Consider the following 20,208-nt stretch of genomic DNA (forward strand, 5'->3'; position numbering starts at 1 on the left):
TGGCTCTTCTGGAGCTGCTGGGGAGCAGGGAGGTGGCAAGCCCAGCTCTCAGCAGGGAGCATCTCTCCCTAGGCATAATTTAATATCAGCTGGGAAATGTGCAGGCTTCTTGTGGCTGCCCAGCTCCTAGGGCTTGTGGGGACAGTTTTGTCCTGCTGCAACTTTGGAAGTGATTACCTTTCTTGTGTCACAGAATCAACCAGGTTGGAAAAGACCTCAGAGATCATCAAGTTCAACCTATTACCTAACAACTAACACCTAACAACTAAACCATGGCTTCAAGTGCCACATCCAGTCCTTTTTTGAACACCTCCAGGGACGGTGACTCCACCACCTCCCTGGGTCCATGGGAGCAGACCCAGCTAGGGCATCCATCCTTTTTCCCTCTTGGGGATTGTGGAGTGTCCCTTGGCTGGGACAAAGGTGGTGAGGGGGTGACAGACACGCCCCATCTCCTGGAGCAAGGCCTGCATACTCCATTGTGAAATGGCTTCGTTTAGCAGCTGAAGCCAGACTGGGGTTTGTGAGGTGCTGTGGCTGCCCAGGCAGCGAGCAGGATGTTGGCAGGACAGACAGCTGGCAGAGGGAGCGCACAGGACTACAGCTGGTGCCAAAGCCTGCTTCCCTCCTCGCCATCCGCTCTTCCACTGGGGCTGCGGACACTTCATGCCAAAAGCAGCAGTCAGCCTGGGCCCCTGTTCCTGAGCTCGCCTACGAGCGAAAGGCCACTTCGGTCTGTGGGCACCCGAAATAGCCTCTGTATTTCTGACCCAGCTGCCAAGCACAGCTGACATGCGGAAGACAGAGCCAGCCTCAACCCATCACAGGCCCAGTGGTGGTTGGCCCCCACACATCCATCCCGGTTTCTGCCAAGAGGCTGCTGGTCATTGGGTTGGAATTGCCCCTCCAAGTTTTAGGAGCTGGGGATATAGTGATGTTGGGGGAAGATTGTGTTGTTCTGGCACTGTTTTCACTCTTCCACTCCCCTCCTCTAAACTGGAGGTAGCTGTGCAGCCTGGACCAGCCTCCAGAAAATTGCTGAGTGGGGGTAAAATGAGCTCTGCCCCTGTGCCAGCCCCCTGGCAGAGCTGGCAGCCTGCTGAAGCCCCTCCACAAAATCCTCTGGGTGCAGGGGCAAAGCTGACTTCATCCAGCCCCAGGGATGTTCTCCACCCTGCTCAGGGGGCTTGGGCTCAGGGCCAGCCTAGCTCTTCAGCAGCTCTTGCAGGCTGGGGGTCCAGCCAACTGCCAGCTCCATGCATTTGTGTCTGGCACTGGTTCCATACGGGAAGGAGCCAGAGCTGGAAGGACACAGAGCTTCTCCTCTGGGAGGTAAACATGCCCTAGGGTGCAGGAGGTGGCTGGGTGGCAGTGGGCAGGGGACTGCTATGGGCAGGTCTCTTGCTGCTGGTTGAATGACAAGTTTTCCTGCCCTTCCAGAAGCAGCCCTGTTTTGTGGATGAGTGAGTGAGGCCTGGGATTGGGCTCTTTGCTGTAAAGTGCAGAGTGACATTTGGGGTGCAGAAACAAACATGTTTGTGGTGGAACTCAACCCCCCAAGCTGCCTTTGCTGGGGTTGTCTGTTCATGGAGAGGGCTCCTTGCATAGCTTGGGGAAGGATTTATAGGGGCTTTTGAACTTTCAGTGATCTCATAGCCCCCTCTCACCTTGTTCCTCACTGCAGGGCTGTTTGAGGACCTGGTTAAAATGTAAGCTGTCCCACATCCTTCTGCCCCAGCCCCTCATTGCAGGTTGCTCTGTGCTCAGCTCCCTTGCATCATTCCTGGTCTGACTCTTTTCTGCGTCTTCCAGGTCTGAGCTCAGTCCTGGGGCCAGGAGCACAAAGCAATGAAAGAGGAGTCCTCTCCACTCTCCAGCCCAGTGCTCTGGGGGCCACCAATGATAGGTGGCCTTTTGCAGTCCTGCCCTTCCACGCTGGTACTGCTCCCTGAGCTGTGATCTTGAGATAGGCACATGTTGCTGGTAGATACAGCTGCTACCAAGCCCAGGATAAGGCAGGGTATGGAGAAACTCACCGTGCCCCTCTTTCATTCCCCAGCTGTGGGACTCAATCCCCTGGGTTTCTTCCCATGCATTCATTGAGTGCTTATCTTCAGACTAGTCTGGCCATGAGCTGTTTTGTTCTCGTGCTGTCTTGCTGTGTGCTCTCTCTTTATGGGTCTCACCTTCGCTCCTTGCAGCTGCAGACATGAAGGGGGAAATGGGGGCATGGTGCTGTAGGCTCAGCCCATCCCTCCTACGTGCTGCTGGTGCTGGTGCTGGTGCCCAAGGTGCAGCTGCCCAAGATATCATCTGTACAGACAAGGATTACACTTGAGCAAGCCCGAGCATGACTTGAGGAGAAGCAAAAAGCAAAGCATCTGGCAGCCATGCCCCAGCACTTACTAAGTGCTGCCCCAGCCCACCAGGGAGCATCCCTCTTCCCACCCAACTGGGTGGGAATAAAGAGTGTCACATGGCTGTGGGAGAGCTGGGCTGTTGCAGGCAGGAACCAGCACTGTGCCATGTGCTGTGTCATGGTTGCCTCTGTCCTCCATGCGTGACTCTTCTGGTTCTATGCCTGTGCCACCACCTGCCCGAGCCCCGGACACCTCCATGCAAGGAGGACCTGCTCCCTGCTTGGGGATGCCTCTGGATGCTCTTTGTGCTCCCAGCTGATTTTCACATTAATGATGTCCGGTTGTTCTCCCCAGGGCTCCTTTAGGGTTTTCTCCATTGGCAAGCGGAAATGTGGCTTCCTCCCATTGTGCCGCTTCCCGCTGCGGTCCCCAGGGTCACCTCAAGGCACTTGGACCAGCATTACAGACGTGGGCTGCTGGGGGCTACCGGCTGCAGAGGATGCTGGGCAGGGATGGAGGTCTGGGGTGAGGCATTCCTGGTCTCTCCTTCAACTCACGGTGGTCCCATGGGAAGCCGTGGCTTGTTGACGTGAGCTTAGTGGGAGCCTGTGTGTCTTCCTGTGGTGGCTCACCAGCCTGCCCTTCCCCACCTCCCGGCAGCCCCTGCACGTGCTGCCAGCTGCCTGCTGGCACCCTCCAGGACTCGGAGGCTGTTTCTACCTGCTTTTGGAAATTTCTGCAGCTGCATTGAGTGTGGCCCTGAGTAAACCCCTCCCTCTGCCCTTGGGAGAAAGGAGCTTTGTTTTCCTAAGTTTCCCACAAGTGGAACCTGACCCGGGAAAACCGTGCCTCCTTCTCCAGCCCGACAGTCGGCAGGTCAGGGTTGTGGCTTGCAGGGGGTGGTCTTTTGCCCTGGGGGCAGCGGCCTGAGCGGGTGCCATTAGGAAAAGCAGCCCTTCAGCAGAGCTCCTAGGAATCATGTTTCTGCAAACAGGCTCCCAAGAGCAGCTTATCTCTTACCCTCTGACGCCTCCTCAGAATGACGTCCTCCCTCACCTCCTGCCCCGACGGGCGCTGTATCTCCTTCTGCACCCTCAAACCGCTGGCAACTGCTCTGATATTTGTGGGACTTTTCCTTCCTCTCTCAAGGCTGTCCTGTCTCCACAGTCCTGGGGCCTGAGGTGACCAAGAGCAAGGGTCTGGGACCAACTTTCCCTTCTGGTAAGCTTCTTGCTGTGACATTAGAATGTCCCCTGCAGCATTTGATGGGATGCTGAGCAGGAGAACCTATCTTTGCTCCAGGATAGAGGGTCGTGTGGGTACCTGGAGGGCTTTTTTCTGCCTGGGGACCCGGTCTGCGTGGGGTTGTGTACTCACCATGTGCTGAGGAGAGAGCTCTGTGTGTGTTCATTGTGGGGCTGCCATTGCTAGGGGCCCCTTGTTGATGTTTGGCCATCGATATGTCAGGGCTGGAAACCAACTCAGAAGCCCCAATGGGGAGGTGGATGTCTACAGCCTTGAGGGACTTGGTGATGAGTAGAAGAATCCCAGCTTTGTTACCTGGGCTATTTTTAGGGCTGGCTCTGGCCCCATCGCAGCCCACTTCCCTCTTCGTGGTGGAAAGCCCTTCAGGGACAGTTTTGGAGTCCCACTGGGCCCTAGGGACTTTGCCACTCCTCCAGGTTACTTCACCTGACTGGGGCAAGGGCCCCCGGGGAGCCTCCCAAGGCTCCTTGAACTCTCCAGATAAGGAACTATGCAGATGGCTGGTATGCGCAGTTCAAAACACAGTGCAGGGCTGAGTGCTCCCCCGGTGCCTCCCTGTGCCACCCGGCAGCAGAGATAACAGCCAGCAGTGAGTGCTGGGAGTGGGGATGGCCTCTGCAGCTCCAGCCGTGTGGGGAATTTGCTGCAAGCCTGAAGGCAGAAAGAATCTAGAGCTGCCTCTGGTTATGTGCGTGAGTGCAGCAAGGTGAAGCAGGTCAGAAGTGTTGCCCAGGATCCCTCACCTCTGTGTGATGAGGGTGCTGCACGGGCTGCCTCGCAGGAGGGTTTTTTCTGCCTTCCAGGCCCTGGCAATGCAGAGAGATTTGTCTGTGGGTAGGAAGGCAAGAGAGGAGGCAGAGATGTCCCCATGCTGCTCACTCATTAAGCTCCCTCCTCAGGATGCAAGCACAAGGGGGGAGCTGGGGGGAACAGATAGTGCCTCAAGCCTGTTTGCAGGCTCAGAAAGGAGAACAACAACAATACTAGGAAGCACTATCAGCTCTCCGATGGAAACTGGCAGGAGTAGGAAGTGTGCCTTCATTCATTGGAGGGGTAGGGAGGTCAAAGGAAGAGAGGCCATAGCAGAAAAGTTAAATGAAACTCTTGCCTCTGTTTGTTCCAGAAGAACCTGAGCAGTTCCTTCCAGCTTTTGGGGAGCTTCTCAGGGCATCTGCAGAGGAGAGGTTAGAAAGCAAAGCTAAGCAGCAACAGGTTGCTAGGGCAAGGTGATCTTCACCAGAAGGAATGGGAGCATGAGCCTGTGTGACTGTCCTGTGAGGCTGTCCTGTGTGACTCCAGTCATTCATTCACAGCTGGCCTGGCCTCTGGGGACTGGGTGTGGGGGGAAAATGTGACGTTCATTTCTAAGGGCTGGAGGGAGCTTCAGGGAAAAGCTGATCGGCAAACCTGCTGCGTGTCCGGGGTGTGTGTGCAGGAACAGGGTCTGTGGACAGATAGGGAGACTCCTGCTGAGGGGCCCCAAGCTGAGGCAGCGCTTCACAGGGACTCTGGGCTTGTGGCCCCTGTGCTGCTTACCAAAAAAACACCCAGCCAGAGCTTTCAGTCCGGTTTTTAAGGAGACTGGCTGGTCAAGAGGGAAGGTCCTCATGTGGCTCTATAAGTGGCATGAAAACAGGAAGGAGGGTGTAGGAGTCAGTGGTGAGGGTGGTTTTTTTTTGTGTAAAGAGATCACTGTGTTGTGTTCCATTTTTCCCAGCATGTTTGTGAGTGACCTGGAAAGGGGAATGAGCAACGGGATGACAGGGCTTGCCAAAGTGATTAGATTGCGCAGGTTTCATGGGGGGTAAGTGCCAGCTAGGGAGACTACAGAAGACCATTACAACATCAGGCAGTAGGCAGATGCAATTCAATTTAGATAAATATGAAGTGATAGACAAGGAGATGGGGAGAAGCCCCAAATTGCAAACATGATTACAGAATTGTCTGACCGCTTGCAGAGAGGCCTGGCACTGTGTCTGATGGCTTGGTGTGCATAAAAACCCACTGAATCATCTGTGTGAGTGACAAAGCAGGAAGGCCTTGTGCTTCAAATTGGGATCCTACCCTCATCTAGTCACCTGCCTGAGCCCAGCCCCCATGTCTCTGGAAGGGTTGAGGGGAGCCAGGGAAGGCTGGGAGGAAAGCAAGAAGGACTGAAGGCATGCGGCTGTGTCCAGATGACTAAGTGAGTTAGAATGTCTCTTGGAAAACGTGCTGTAGGGTGGATACAGTCCAGGCCTGCAAAGCTGGAGCTGGCATGGGGAAGCCACTCCAACGTTCATCTACTTTTTGACAGTGAAGGAGCCCTGGCTGAAGCCCTGCATACAGAGGGAGATGCTGTCCTTGTTCAGAAGCTCCCAAATTAGAAGGGGAAGCAGGGATTTCACAGAAGTGAAACCCACCATGGGCTGCAAAATGCATGAATGGCATGTCTCTCCCAGCTCAGAGACTGGGGGAGTAGCTGAGGAGTTATTCTATGCCTGTGCCACGCTTACCATAGATTTTCAGCAAGACTGGCCCCTGGTTTCTCCTTATTTTGGGAGGGTGTGCATTTGTCCCAGCTGAGTAGCACTCCTATGTCTTATGAAATAGAAGTACATATCCTTGCAGCAGGTGGCTGAAGGTGGTGGTGGGCAAAGAGCTGCCCAGAAGGCTGGCTTCCTGGACCTCAATATAAGGTAGGAGGACCCACAAGTGGCATGGTTAGAGTTCCAGCACACACACAAAATGTCATAAAATGGGCGGCCTCAGAGTGCTTCCGATCTTTCAGCTGAGTCACGGCCATGTGACTTGCACATCTGTAACCAGGCTTCTTCGCTGCCCCCGGGTAAATCTCTAAGGGCAGTTCTCCTGGTGGAGCTCTGTTGTCACCCAGGGTGACAGGTGGATGCAGGGGATGGGGTGAAGCCCGGTAAGGCACCTGGCCCTGCCCCATCTTGGCTGTGCCCAGAGGAAGTGCTGACCTTAACCCTGCAGGGTACATGGGCTGCTCACCATTGGGCCTGACAGCAGCCCCTTATCTAAGGACTGCAAGGACGGTGCTATGCTTGGTGTGGTGTAAAAGGCTTTTCTTTAAGGAGCTGGTGTTTCTGTATAAACCTGTAATGTGCCTACCTGGCACTGTGAAATCACTCTTGAGTGGAAAGCCATGTGTGTGCTGTGCTCACCTTCAGTGAGGGCAACAGGAGCAGACGAAAAGGTGATGTGTGGGAAGCAAGAGGCAGGGAAATCTCTGCAGCCCAGTGGCAAGTGGCTGCCTGCAGGCATGGCTGGCCTGCATTGGAAGTTTTTCTGCAGAGGTTAGGCAGTTTTGGTGACAGCTGGCTCTGAGGTGGGCTCCCGGGGTTTGGGTGGCAATTTGACTGCGTGTGTCCCAATACCACAGGTATCCACTTAACGTCTGTCAAGGCCTTTGTGTGGTGTGAATGGACAACTAAAATCATGCCATCTCTTGTTGGTATCTGCTCAGAGGTGCTAGTTTGTGGTTTGTTAAGCCCACTCTGTGTTATCTTGCTCCTTCCACTTACTCATCACATCCAAGGAGATACAAAACTGCTGTACTGCCACAGACAAAATGGATGTTCTTACACCAAGGCTCTGTATCCCCCCTCCTTTTCCCTGCCCTAGCACTGTACGGCCACTGAGCTGGTAGCCAGGCTAATCATCAGGAGACTCCTCCAAGAGGTGGTTAGATCTGTGCTGTGCCAGCCTGATGCTTTGAAGCTGACCTCTGTCCTCCAGTGCCTTATGGCTCTCATGAGGTGGGAGCAGTGTTGCTGGTGTTGGTTTGTGTGACCTTTTCTGTTTGTTGTAGGGTTGTCTGTAAGAGCTGGCAGCTGGATGTGTTTGCCACCATAATGAATGCTGACCTGTGCACCCCTTGGCAGGCACTGGCTCTTTGTGGAAAAAAATAGGAGGCACTTAGTGAAGTGAGACAGAAAACAAACAAAGCAGTCAGGAGGCTGTGGTCAGGCAGCCAGGCAGCGCCTGCTGAGGAGGTCAGCCTCCTGACACAGGGATGTGGGCACTGTCCAGATGGAAGCAGGAGGTGGCCAGGAAAGCAGCACGGTGAAGCAGCAGACAGTGCCCTTCCCCAGTACACTCCAGTCTCTGATCCTTCCACCTCCTCCCTGCTGGCCCTGGCTTCTGCCACCTCCTCCATGACACTTTTCCCTTACTCCCTTCCCTGGGTGGCTAGGCAGTGGGACCTGGGCTGTGTGCCAGCTGTGGTACCTGACACCTTCTCCTCCGCAGATGCCACTATACCCACATGGCCCCAGCCCCCGTGACTTGAGCTGGGGCTTGACACTCACCCCCAAGAGCAGGGGAGTGCAGAAAAGGGGGAACTGTGCTACTATAATATACACTGAACACCGGGCTTTCCGTGGCTCCCCACTCCCCAGGTACGTCTGTGGGGTCCGTTCTTGCCCTGGTTTCTTGGGACACGCATGTCACCTGCTGGGAGGTTGGGACGGGGCAAGGGGCTTGGCTGGGCGAGGGGCAGTGTGTTGAGAGTTTGCTGGGGACCTGTGCGGGAGGCTGGGGTCCTTAGCGCTGTGACGTGGGGTGAGGTCTGTTTGCTTGGGGACAAGCAGTGCCCCAGAGGGGTTTCTGTGTGTGCGGTCGTGGCAGTAACGCTTCTAGATCCTGCTGCCAATCCATTGCCAGGGCCCAGGGCGTTTCCTGCCTGCAGAGGCACTGGCAGGATGCCAGGAGGAGATTTTGGGATGCTTTTTTGGGAAGCTCAAGCGTCTCACAAGGGTAAGGCAAGCGCTCTCATACCCTGAATTATCTGCACTGGAGGACAGAGGAAAATCACTGCACGTGGCTTCAGAGGCATGGGGTGGCACCTGCCAGGTCGATGGGGCTCTTGGTCCCATGGGGACATACCTGTTGTCGAGCTCTGGCTTCTCCAAGCAGCCGAGGGGCTTGCCAAATCCCTCTCCACCTTCCGCCGGCTCTGTGTAGGTTCCATTTTAGCTGTAGGCTCCCCCCAACACCCCCTTCCGGAGGACCACACCGAGGGAAGGAGGCGCGGTGCGCCCAGGACTTAGGACAAGGGACGGGCTCCGCCGGCTTTGAGGCGCGGCGGGGCTGGCGGGGACTACAGCTCCCAGCGTGCCGCTGCAGGCCTGCCCCCGCCGGCCTGCCCCCGCCGCGGCGCGCAGGCTGCGCAGGCTGCGGGTCCGGCATGCTGCAGCCGGCGGCCGCGGCGCGGGCAGCTGAGGGGCATGCCCCGGGGGGGGCAGCGGCCCAGCGCCGGAAGCCTCCCTGCAGATGAAGCCCTGGGAGAGGCGCCGCGGCACCCCATGGTGCACCTTTCGGACTGGAAAAGGACAAGGCAGGCCTGCAGTGTCTTCGAGGCAGCTAATCCCGCTATGCCCCAGGAATAGCGGGGGGGAGCTGGGGAGGGAAGAGCCCTTCGGGCTGTCTGCGGGGAGAGCAGCGCCAGGGCGGGCGCAGGGGCTGGGCAGGTGGTGATGGGGCGAAGGGAGCGGTGGGCTCTGGGGAGCAGACTGCAGTGCCAGAGACGCCCTGGGTTTCCAAGGTGACCCAGGGAAATGGGCTGGGGAAATGGAGGGTTTGCGCGGTTTGGGCCGGGGAGACTGCTGAACTAACGGTGTCTTCTGTGACGACGTGCCCCGGGCGCTGGAGGGGGGCGGGTTGCTGCATACGAGTGACCGAAGGCTCACAGCCCCTGGCCTGGGGGCAGAGATCTGCAGGCTCACAAACCCTTTTAAGAGCTCGCTGCGGAGCGGCTGGGCAGCCGGCGCTGAGCAGCCTGGGCACCTCCGGAAAGCTGTTGCCTTTTCAGAGGCAGCGCTTGGTGTCCCCCAGCCAGCAAAATAAAGTCATGTGCCACGGCTGAGGGACTCAGAGCAACAGGTTTCCAAAGCTGCTGCACTATGCTCTTGCCATTTGTTGGCTCTGTTTGGCTCCCAGTACTGTGTAATGGCTACCTGACAGCACGACCGAGGGGTTAAAACCAGCACTGCTTCTGCCTGGCTCGAGTCCCTCACTTCCCCATAAAATTCTGTTTGCTTTCCAGACGGAGATCAGCCACGAAACTTGCTGGGACCAGTGCTGACTCTTGCCACACAAAATGACAGCAAGAGACGGGCCCCAAGATAGGTAACACTGGGCTCTGCTGTAGGTGTGGGGGCACATTCAGGTTATCAAGAGGAGAGGGAGGACAGGGGTGTCCAGCAACTGTGGGACTCCCTCTCCTGCATGCTCACTGGGCTGCTGAGCTGTAACATCCCTGAGATGCTCTCTTCATCAGCTTTTCCATAGAAAACAGGCTGTAACCTGTCCCTGGCGTTGGGACATGCCTGGTGAACTTGACTCCCTCCCAGCTTTGGCAATGGCTCCTCCACGTCTGGCTGCGACACAGTGAGGAGCAGACAGTCTCACCTGGCCTTTCTACCCTCTCAGGGAAGGCCTCTCATAGCACCTCTGTGGTTCTACATCTCCTCTGGCAGCCTGGGCTATCAGGGGCTGTGGGGCAGGGACAGGGCAATAAACTTCATCCTCGCTTCTCTGTCTGGTGATTCCTGTTACTGGGTCTGAGACAGTCAGAAGTGATGCCAGTCTACTACTCTGACCCATGTCCTGCTCTAAACCATTCTGTCCCCTCTGCAGGTACAAGGCTGTCTGGCTGATCTTCTTCATCCTTGGCCTGGGAACGCTGCTGCCATGGAATTTCTTCATGACTGCCAGGGAGGTGAGGACTTCCCTCCTACTGCTGCCCATAATACTAATTGTTCTTTGTCATGTCTAAGGACCGTGGTGTAGGTGTGGCAGCACAGTACAGCAAATAGCTCCTGCATTTGCACCCATGAGACAAATGTGTGGGTGACCTTGGTGGGATGAGTGGTGCTGAGGTGGCAGGACAGATGGGCATGGGTCTGGAGCAGGGACAGAGGTGACCTGAGTGTGCTGGGAGGAGGCCTTACAGCACCTTGGCTCCACCTGGCTTCTTCCTTCACAGTATTTCATTCGCCGCCTTGCGGACCCAGAGATGAGCAGCGTCTCCTGGAACCAGACTGATGAGGCTACCTTTTCCCCCTCCTACCTGCAGTCCATGTTTGACAACTTCATGACTCTCTGCGCCATGGTGCCCCTCCTCATCTTCACCTGCCTCAACTCCTTCATCCACCAGCGGTGAGCCTTGCCTTGTCCTTGCCCCTGCCAGCCCCTACAGGGCCACACAGCCCTGGCACATCCTCTTGCCCCAGCAGTAAGCCAAGCCACAGCCAATTCAGCCAAGTGAAAACCAAAACCACCTGTGTCCTGTGCTGGGGTTTGTCTGGGATTCCTGTGGGAGAGCTTAGGTGCAGCCTCACAGGCTTTTAGCGGTGGGCTGTCCTCACTGAACCCCTCCCTTGCAGGATTCCCCAGCAGATCCGCATATCAGGCAGCCTGGTGGCCATTGGGCTGGTATTTTTAGTCACTGCCATTATGGTGAAGGTTGCCATGGAGCCTCTTCCCTTCTTCGTCTTCACCATGATCAGCATCGTCTTCATCAACTGTGAGTGAGGCAGCGGGGGGAAAGAAAGGGGCACAGCATCATGTCTCAGAATGATCTCTCTGGGAGAAAAGCATGAATCTCACTGGGGGAGAGCCAAGGAGGAGGGAGGCCTGCCTTGCCTCAGTGCAGGGGCTGTGGCTCCCCACAGAGGTGCAATCCATTCTTGCCTTTGGTTCCTCATTTCTGCTCCTCTTTCCCCTTCACAGCCTTTGGTGCCATCCTCCAGGGCAGTCTCTTTGGGCTGGCAGGACTCCTGCCTGCCAGCTACACAGCTCCCATCATGAGTGGGCAGGGCTTGGCAGGCACCTTTGCTGCTTTGGCAATGATCTTCAGTATTGCAAGTGAGTAATCCCTGCCTGCAGGTGACAGGGCGTTCCCAGAGCACTGCTGTCAAACAGATCTGCTGGGATCATACTGTAGGGTTAGGAGGGAGATGACAGCAGGGCCTTACTCCTCTCAGCCCTCATCATCTTCTCTTTCCCCTGCCATCTTTTCCCTTCCTGTGCTCCCAGTTGGTGCCCAGCAACCCGAGAGCTACATTGGTTATTTCACCACAGCCTGTGTGGCAATCGTGCTGGCAGTCTTCTCCTACATCCTTCTGCCTCGTATGGTGAGATTTCATTGTCCTGGTGGGGAATGGTGTGGGGACATGGGACCTTTGCACATCCACAAGGACTGTGGCCTGCTAGCACCCCAGCCTTGCCTCCTACCAGCATCTATGTCCCGGGTCAGGGCAAGCTCCTAAGGGAGCTCGCTGGTGTACTTTCCACCTCAGACAGTATCCTTGGGGTACTGTGGATATCAGTCTCTGGGTGAGCAGCAAAGCATCAGTACTGGACATAAGTGGAAAGAATACTTTGCCCATATTGCCTCTGTCTGCTATTACCACACAGCCCCTGGCAGCCTTCTTTGCTCACACATGAATGAGTTGTCTGTGGCTGCCTCTCTGCAGGATTTCTTCCGATACTACTCCATGAAGGACAAGACAGAGTACCGTGTGTACAATGCAGAGCTGGAGACCAAGAGAGACTTGATTAAGAAAGGTACAGGAAGAGCTGAGAGGAAGAGGAGAAGACCTGAATTAGGTTGCAGTTTTCTGGGGTCTGCTATACCCTGTTTGTATGTCTCCCTGCAGATGAGCCCAATGGGATGGAGCAGAATAACTCAAAGATCATCCCTATCCACAACCCGGATGAGAAGCCCTCAGTCATTGCTATTTTCAAGAAGGTCTGTGAGTTGCCAGCAATCCCTGCTCTGCCCCTCATATGAGGGGCTGGACATGGGGTGCAGGGAAGCATGGGGAGAGGAGACCAGCCTTGTACTGGTCTCCTGCCCTGTGTTTGGTACCATCTTCCTTCTTTCACCTGCCTAGCTCTGGGTCATGGCCTTGTCTGTCTGCTTCGTCTTCACTGTCACCATCGGCGTCTTTCCTTCCATCACAGCTAATGTGTCCACTGTCCTTGGAGATGGAAACAAATGGGGTAAGTGTGGCCAGGGATTTGGTAGAGAAGGAGGAAACTGGGACCAAGGTTAATGGGAAGAAAGAAGGTGGGGCTTCAAGTAGCCAAGCCACTCTACCACTCCCCTCCTTAGATGGAGAGGGAAGAGAAAATAAAAGGCTCATGAGTTAAGGACAGGAAGCTCACTCAGAAATTAGCATCACAGGCAAACCAGACTCAACTTGGGGAAATAAGTTTGTTGCTAATCACATTAGAGCAGGATAATGAGAAATAAACCCTAAATCCTAAAAACACTTCCCCCAACTCCTCTCTTCTTCCTGGACTTAGCTTTAGCCCTGATTTCTCTACCTTATCCCCCACACAGGGTGGTTGGAATGGATGTCCTCCACAAACTTCCCCAACATTAGTCCTGTACACCGGCTGCAGTTCCTCATGAACTGCTCCAGTGTGGGTCCCTTCTATGGGGTGAAGCCCTTCAGGATCAGAGCGCTCCATCATGGGTCTCCCACCACCCTACCAGCAAACTTGTTCCAGCATGGGCTTCTTTCTCCAGGGGTCTGAAGGTCCTATCAGGAGCCTGCTCCAGTGTGGGCTTCCCATGGGGTTACGGCCTTCTTCAGGCATCTACCTGTTGTGGTGTGAGTTTCTCCATAGGCTGCAGGTGGATATCTGCTCCAGTGTTAACCTACATGTCCTGTAAGGGGGCAGCCTGCCTCACCATGGTTTTCATCACAGGATGCAGGGGAATCTCTGTTCCAGTGCCTGGAGCACCTAACCCCACCTCATTCTTTACTGACCGTGGTGTCTGCAGGGTTGTTTCTCTGAAGTATTCCCACTCCTCCTTCTGGCTGTAATTGCATAGTTTAGTTTTTTTTACCTCCTACTTAAATATGTTGTCACAGGGGCACTACCACTGTCACTGCCTGGCTTGGCTGTTGCCAGCAGTGGGTCTGTCTTGGGGCCGCTGGCACTGGCTCCATCAGACACAGGGGGGAAGCTCCTAGCAGCTTCTCCCAGAAGCCACCCCTGTAGCTCCCCACTACTAAAACCTTGCCACACAAACCTAATGCATGATGCCTGAGGAGAAGAGGAAAGGACTGTACTTGATGGTTTGGATGTGGGCAGTGGCCTGGCTGGGAAATTTTTTTAGGCCTTAGTAGGGAACCAGGAGGACCTAGACCTGAAAGACAGTCTCTGTGCAGTTGGCAGGAGGGCCTGGGGCACCCTGGGCTCACGAGTGACCTCTGCTTTCTGCAGGTCTCTACTTCATCCCTGTCTCCTGCTTTCTGCTCTTTAATGTCTTTGACTGGACAGGACGAAGTCTCACTGCCCTCTTCACATGGGTAAGCATGGGGCAGGGAGCAAATGCCCAGGCAATCTCCATCCTCAGGCCCTTGGCCCTGGCTCTCACTCAGGCTGCCATCCATGGCTTGGAGCAGGAAGGAGGTACAAGCTGACTCCTGTTCTGGCTTTAAGTCCTAAGTAGGGATTTATGGGTCAGAGCTGAGAACCACCATGTTGTCCTGACCTCCCCTTCTTTCAGTATGGCTTGGATGAGGCTGGATCCTCCATTTAAAGCCTCTTTGTAAACAAACCTTCACTCCAGCTATGCAAACAGCAAGGCAAGATGGCAGCAGAGAAAGACAGGGCAGCCCAAAAATAAAACCTCTGGCCTTTGCACAGGGGGCAGTTGCTTTAAAGAGTGTTGTGCTGGGAGTGGGGCAGAGCCATGTGATGTGGGTTACAGAGTTGTTCTTGCTCTAATTTCCCCTGCCTGGTTCAGAGCTACTGGGGCTGAGTGGTGGGAGCTGTGATGGGGGTGGGCAAGGAAGGTGGCTGTTCTGTCTGTGTCTCTTCCTGCCCCTTCACTCACCCTCCCAAGCATTGTTTCCCCCTGTATTGTCCAGGCTGTTTGTTTAGAGAAGCTCGTTAGCACCACGCACCGTGGGCTCTGTCTGGGCCCAGCTTCCCCACAGCCCAGAGCTGCTTTTCCCCTGGCCATCCCTGCTGGCTGCCCTTGGCTTGGCCATGAGCCATGTTGCCTGGTGTCCAGGCCACAACCTTGGTGGGATGACCCAGCAGGAGATGTTTCCAAAACAAGGCTGTGTGGAAAGTCTGACTGCCTGTGGTTTGAGCCTCATTTCCCTGGTTGGGGCCCCACTCACTTCTTTTATCCTCCTCAAGCAGGAGAGGCTGCTGCTCTTGCCAGTTTGCCCAGTGACACAGCAGCTGGCCTAACCTCAGCTTCCCCCCATGCTCATGCAGTGTCCTGTGGCTTTGCCAGCCTGGCAGTTCCCAAGGCAGCTGGGGGTCTCTCCTGATCCCAGATCAGTGAGACCTGTCATCTGCAACACTGGCACCTCACCAAGGGGACCCCAGACAGAGCCAGGCACGTCTTGTATGAAGGGCTGCCCAAGTCTCAGCTGCAGGGGCACCACAGGGGCACAGTGCCTCCTTCTTCATCCCAGCCTCATGTGCTCAGGATTCAAGGAGGCTGTAACTCAGTCTGTGCCATTCCCACCAGGGTCTGAAACAGTCCCAGCATAATCACTTCCCCGGATTGCCATATCTTGCCCCACTTGGCTGGGGGATGGCGTAGGAGGCTGAAGAGCTGGGTAAAGCCCAGTTTGCAGGTTCTGAGGTGCCAGAGAGGATTTACCTCAGCCAGCCTTGTCCTGCATGGTGGTTCAGTGCGGGAGGAGATTGCGTGAGCGTGCACGAGCCTCTCCTGCCTGCCTGTTATTTCTAGCAAGGGCTTAGCAGTCACTCAGAAAGTCAGCTCAGTATTCTGGCTGTAGTGCTGCTGTTCTCCAAGTCAGCTGGGATAGGACATTCAGACCTAGTAGGCCCTCTTTACCACAGCAGGTGGTGATGCTGAGGTTTGTTGCAACAGGAAGTCTTTCGGCAGCTTTGCTGTCTCTGCAGCTCCTCCACAACCCTGGCACAGTAGGGACAGCTTCTGTACAGCCCCGTGCCGTGGGGTGGGGAGTGTCCATTTCTCAGCTGCTCAGGAGCCTGTGTTTTTCTTCTAGCCTGGGAAGGACAGCTGTCTCCTGCCAGTGCTGGTGGCCCTCCGTGTCATCTTTATCCCTCTTTTCATGCTGTGCAACGTGCAGCCCCGTTACTACCTGCCTGTGGTGTTCTCTCATGATGCCTGGTTCATCGTCTTCATGATCTTCTTCTCGCTCTCCAATGGCTACCTGGCCAGCCTTTGCATGTGCTTCGGGCCCAAGTGAGTAAGAGCTGGGGACAGGGGAAGGGTTGGTTATACCTCAGCATGACTCCTGGAGCCTGGCTCTGCCCAGCTCTGGCATCTGGAGAAGGGGGTGCAGGCACAGAGCAAAATTGCCACACCACCTCAGGAAAGACAAACTTCAGTGTCCCACCTTCCAGCCTTGTGCCTCTGTATCCTAGAGATGAGAAACCTGTTGTTTGGGCTCTCTATTTCCCCTATCTGCCACGCTGGGGCAGGGGATGGACACAGCAGGGATCTGGAGAGGAGCACAGCATGCCAGCCTTGACCAGTGCAGCAGCTGCAGTGCATGGGGGCAAGAGTCTGAGAGGGGTGTCTCTGGTGCAGAGCAGCAGAGGCAGTGTCTTGGAGGCAAGCTGAATTAGCTCTTGCTGTTCCTCCGCTGCAGATGAGCGTAGCTTCTGGCTCCTCTGTGGCCTCCTTGCTTCTCTCCAAGGACAGTTCTGACACCTGTTTCTCCCCTAGGAAAGTGCTTGCCCACGAAGCAGAGACAGCTGGAGCTGTCATGGCCTTTTTCCTGTCGCTGGGCTTGGCCCTAGGAGCTGCCATCTCCTTCCTGTTCCGAATTCTCATCTAGCAGAGGCACCTGGAGGGTGCAGGGAAGGGACACTGAGAGACAGCTCCGCATCCTCTGAGGCCCTGGACACCACTGCGTCATGGGGAGACAACACCTCACACCTGCCCCTGCAAAATCGCACTGCCATGGCAGATGTTACACCCAGGGACGGTTCTACTCCTGCAGGGCTGGCCTGGCTCCTGCCATGCTCGGCTGTGTGATGCCTTCAGGCCTACGTGCCTTCTGCTACCCTGTGGGGTGTGTGTGTGTGTGTGTGTGCGTGTGAGACCCCTGGGATGTCAGAGAGCTCAAACTGCCTCCCATTCTGCATCATTTCCCCAGCTCAAGGCCAAAAGCCATTTTCAGCCTTCTCTGACAGAGTTGAAGGCTGGTATCCAGTGTTACTCCCTCTTTTACCCTTGTCCCCAGGCCCCCCAGACACTTGTTCTCCTCTCCTTCCAAGAGTCCTGGAACCATCCCACACCAGTTCTACTGGTGAAACTTGCAAACAGTGGAGACTCCAGCCAAACCTCACCATCCCCAGTCTGCTAGGTGCACAGCATCCTAAAGACATAGATACCTGAGTCCTGCCCAACACCAGGGCTAGGTTGAGGTCTCTACACCCCACCTCACCCCTCTCTCCTTGCTGTGGTTCCTGATTTTATTTGTGTGTGTGACTTTCCTAGTTTTATTTCTGCCTCCTAGTTGTATGACAGCAGGTCCGCTCGTGTGCACTGTTCCTGTGAGAGGCAGCAACTCCCTTCCCACCTAGGCTGCCTTCCCTGCCTGCCTGCGTTGTAGGGGAAGGCCCGAGTGCTTCCTTAGCTTTTCCATCCCTCAGCTGTGTAAATGTGTCTGTACAGTTGCTGTTTTCTATAAAAAGACTGAAATGCCCCTTTGGGTACATCTGCCCATCACCACAGGAGGGAGGGCTAGGGAGGGGCAAGGGCTGAAGGAAGTAGGCCCTGCCAGTTCCTGGGTGTTGCCTGGCAGCAAAGCAGGGTGAGCAGCTCGTACACAGCCAGGTCCAACAGCTGTGTTCTGCGGACACAGGGCCAGCATGGGAAGAGGGTGCTGTCTTTGGGGGTACGCTAAGGAACCACTGGCATCTCTGATACGGAGGAGCTGCACCGCTGCATGTTTGGGTGCAGGGACCTGCAGCACATGGGCCTGGCTCCTTGCCTTGTGCCTGGAACAGCTGGAGCGCCACCTCCTGCTCGTGGGGGGAACTACACCACCGTACCAGGGCCACACCACCACCCTACCAGCCAGCCGCCCCCCGCCATGGTCCACAGCCATCATCTCGGCACTCCCAGGCACCCACAGCCAAGAGTTGTGGGTTGCTTTAGCTCACCCCGATTCCTTTGCCGCTCAGATCAGTGTACCCAGCAGGAGCACATAAGGTTTCTCTTACTGCCCTAAGACACTAAAAAGAGCATATCAAAGCATGGCTTCCAGTGGGGAAAAGGGGCCAGTTTTGCTGTGGGACCCTGACACGGTCCCCACAGCCAGTCGGCTCCATCTCGGACCCTTCTCATCCACAGGGCCACTGATTACAGCTGCCTCACACCGGTATAGCTGCATGGCTCTTGGCCTCGGGAGAAGTGCAGTGTGGAGCTGGCTCAGCCTCTGGGGCCACACACATCTCAGGTTCCTGCCCTGAGCTTTGGGCCAGAGGGTGCCAGGGAAGCTGAGAGACGTTTGAACCACTCTCCATTCGCCACAGTGCTTCTCCGCTGCCAGCCACAAGAACTAGTTCTCCAGCTGGCAGTGGCATTAGGCTGAGGGCTAGGTGCCTGCACCCATTAAACAGCAGTGCTGCGAGGCTTCACACAGCAGCCTGCCACCCCACTCGGGGTGGGAAGCAGCAGCAGGGCAGACCCATAGAGGCTGCAGATGGGACAGAGAGGATGGAAGGGAGTGGACAAGGCCCATGGGGAGGGGTGTTCCTCCCCTCCTCGTGGGGAGGATGCTGCTGTGGGAACAGGGCCATTCTAGGGCAGAAGGACGTGGGGCAGTAGTGGATGCAGCTCTGCCCCCAGTTCCTCATGCTGCACAGGGTGAGGTTACCGGCTGGGTCTGCTGGACAAGGTCGCTCATCAGCAACACCTTCTACTCCAGCAAGGAGATCAGCAGCAGCTCATCTCCACCACCTCGGAAGTGAGCTGGGACCACAGAGATGGTCACCTTCCTCTGCCCAGGGGAGTCTGAGGGGGCCCATGATGGCCCACGCAGGGGCTTTTAGAGGCACGGTGTCCCACCGGGGATGCCCAGGTGGCCTGTGAGGCTTGTGCTGGGGAAGGGAAGGTGGCAGTTGGAGACTGCAGTGAGCATCACCCTCTTCTTTAGGCAGTAGATTAAGTTCCCATAGGAAAGACCGACCTCAAGCCTGACCCAGTCCCCGACACCCAGGCCCGCATGCGCGCCCTGGTGGACACTGGCGTTGGGATGACAAAAGCAGACCACGAACAACACGGGCACTATTGCCAACTCTGGGACCAAAGCCTTCACTGAAGTGCTGCAGGTGGGCTGCCTTTGGCTGCATGAGGTCCATAAGGCATGGGCCACATGCCACAGAATTTCACTGGGTGTAATCCTGCCCTGTACCTTTCTTTGCTGTGGGAGGGGCTGGCCTACTCGAGTGTGTTTCCCCACCTCTCCAGCAGCAGGGAGGAGGTGAGGGTAGGGCTGGCTGCCTGTTGGCACTTGGCTCTTTTTCCTTGCATGCTGACACAATTCTTTGCTGCTGTGAATCCATTGCAGACATTACCTGTCTCTTCACTGGTCTGTCAATGTCCCTCTGCAGACACACCGAGACCCTCACAGCTTGTGGCAGTGCTCCCGGTACAAAGCTAGCTGGTATGGGTGCACAGCAGTCAGTAGCTTCACTCTTTTCTTACCCTGATGAAACTCAGAACTCTTACCCTGACTCCTGTTTTCATTGCACCTACTCAGACTTCATCTGGGCTGCTGTGGACTCAGAAGCCCTGTCTCTGAACATAGACTCATAGAATCAATAAGGTTGGAAAAGACCTCAAGGATCAAGTCCAACCTGTCACCCAAGACCTCATGCCTACTAAACCATCTCTCATGAGATGCTCCAGCAGAGCAAGATTTCTGTTTTATGCTGGTTTTTTTTTTTCCTTGTGTATTTCACTGCATTTCTTCTGCAAGGAGGCTAAGATAAGATAATCATGCATTGTATCTTTAGGCTAATTAGAGTATTGGCTAAGGTAATTACACATTGTGCTTTTGGTATCTCACGTTAAACTCTTTATCTCAGCCCTGAGTTTTGTGTGTCGCTCTTCCCCTCACTTTTGTGTTGGGGGAGCAGACAGGTTAGCCCTTGCACTAAACCATTACAGTGGTGTTCATGGCAGAGCTCACTGATGAACACTGTGTGCAGCAGCTCAAGCATTTTGGTGGCAAACCCCTGGTACCAGTCACTGGAGAGGGGCTGGAGCTGCCTGAGGATGAGGAGCAAAAAAAGAAGATGGAGGAAAGCAAGGCCAATTTGAAACCCTCTGCAAGCTCATGAGGGCCATCCTGGACAAGATGAAGATGAGATGATTGCAGAAGAGCCCAGTGCAGCTGTCCCAGTTGGCTCAGCCATTTTTTTGTTTGAGTTTCTGTTGTTCTGTTCTACAGTAATTAAAGTGTTGAAGAATGTGATTTCAATGGTGGGGTCCATTGCTTTATGTCTATCATATGAAGGAACTCTGTCCATCAGGCTGCTCCTCTCTCCCCTGCCCTGACTGGTTTTCAAAGCCCTGCATTAGGTG

General features: G+C 55.4%; 1 protein-coding gene across 1 annotated transcript in view; it reads left to right on the forward strand.

The window, feature by feature from the left end:
* The window catches only part of SLC29A1 (solute carrier family 29 member 1 (Augustine blood group)), a 38,595-nt gene extending 21,219 nt beyond the window's left edge, over positions 1-17,376 (forward strand). Inside the window, exons 2-13 of the mRNA XM_054162402.1 lie at positions 9,676-9,758; positions 10,269-10,350; positions 10,618-10,790; positions 11,018-11,157; positions 11,364-11,498; positions 11,670-11,767; positions 12,110-12,200; positions 12,293-12,384; positions 12,530-12,638; positions 13,875-13,960; positions 15,650-15,849; positions 16,336-17,376. Of these exons, the coding sequence (XP_054018377.1) occupies positions 9,730-9,758; positions 10,269-10,350; positions 10,618-10,790; positions 11,018-11,157; positions 11,364-11,498; positions 11,670-11,767; positions 12,110-12,200; positions 12,293-12,384; positions 12,530-12,638; positions 13,875-13,960; positions 15,650-15,849; positions 16,336-16,447 (1,347 nt within the window). The 5' untranslated portion in view covers positions 9,676-9,729 and the 3' untranslated portion in view covers positions 16,448-17,376. The remainder of the gene's footprint in view (positions 1-9,675; positions 9,759-10,268; positions 10,351-10,617; positions 10,791-11,017; positions 11,158-11,363; positions 11,499-11,669; positions 11,768-12,109; positions 12,201-12,292; positions 12,385-12,529; positions 12,639-13,874; positions 13,961-15,649; positions 15,850-16,335) is intronic.
* Positions 17,377-20,208: the final 2,832 nt, after the last annotated feature.

This window comes from Dryobates pubescens, chromosome 6 (assembly GCF_014839835.1).
Source record: "Dryobates pubescens isolate bDryPub1 chromosome 6, bDryPub1.pri, whole genome shotgun sequence".
NCBI classification, from domain to species: Eukaryota; Metazoa; Chordata; class Aves; order Piciformes; family Picidae; genus Dryobates; species Dryobates pubescens.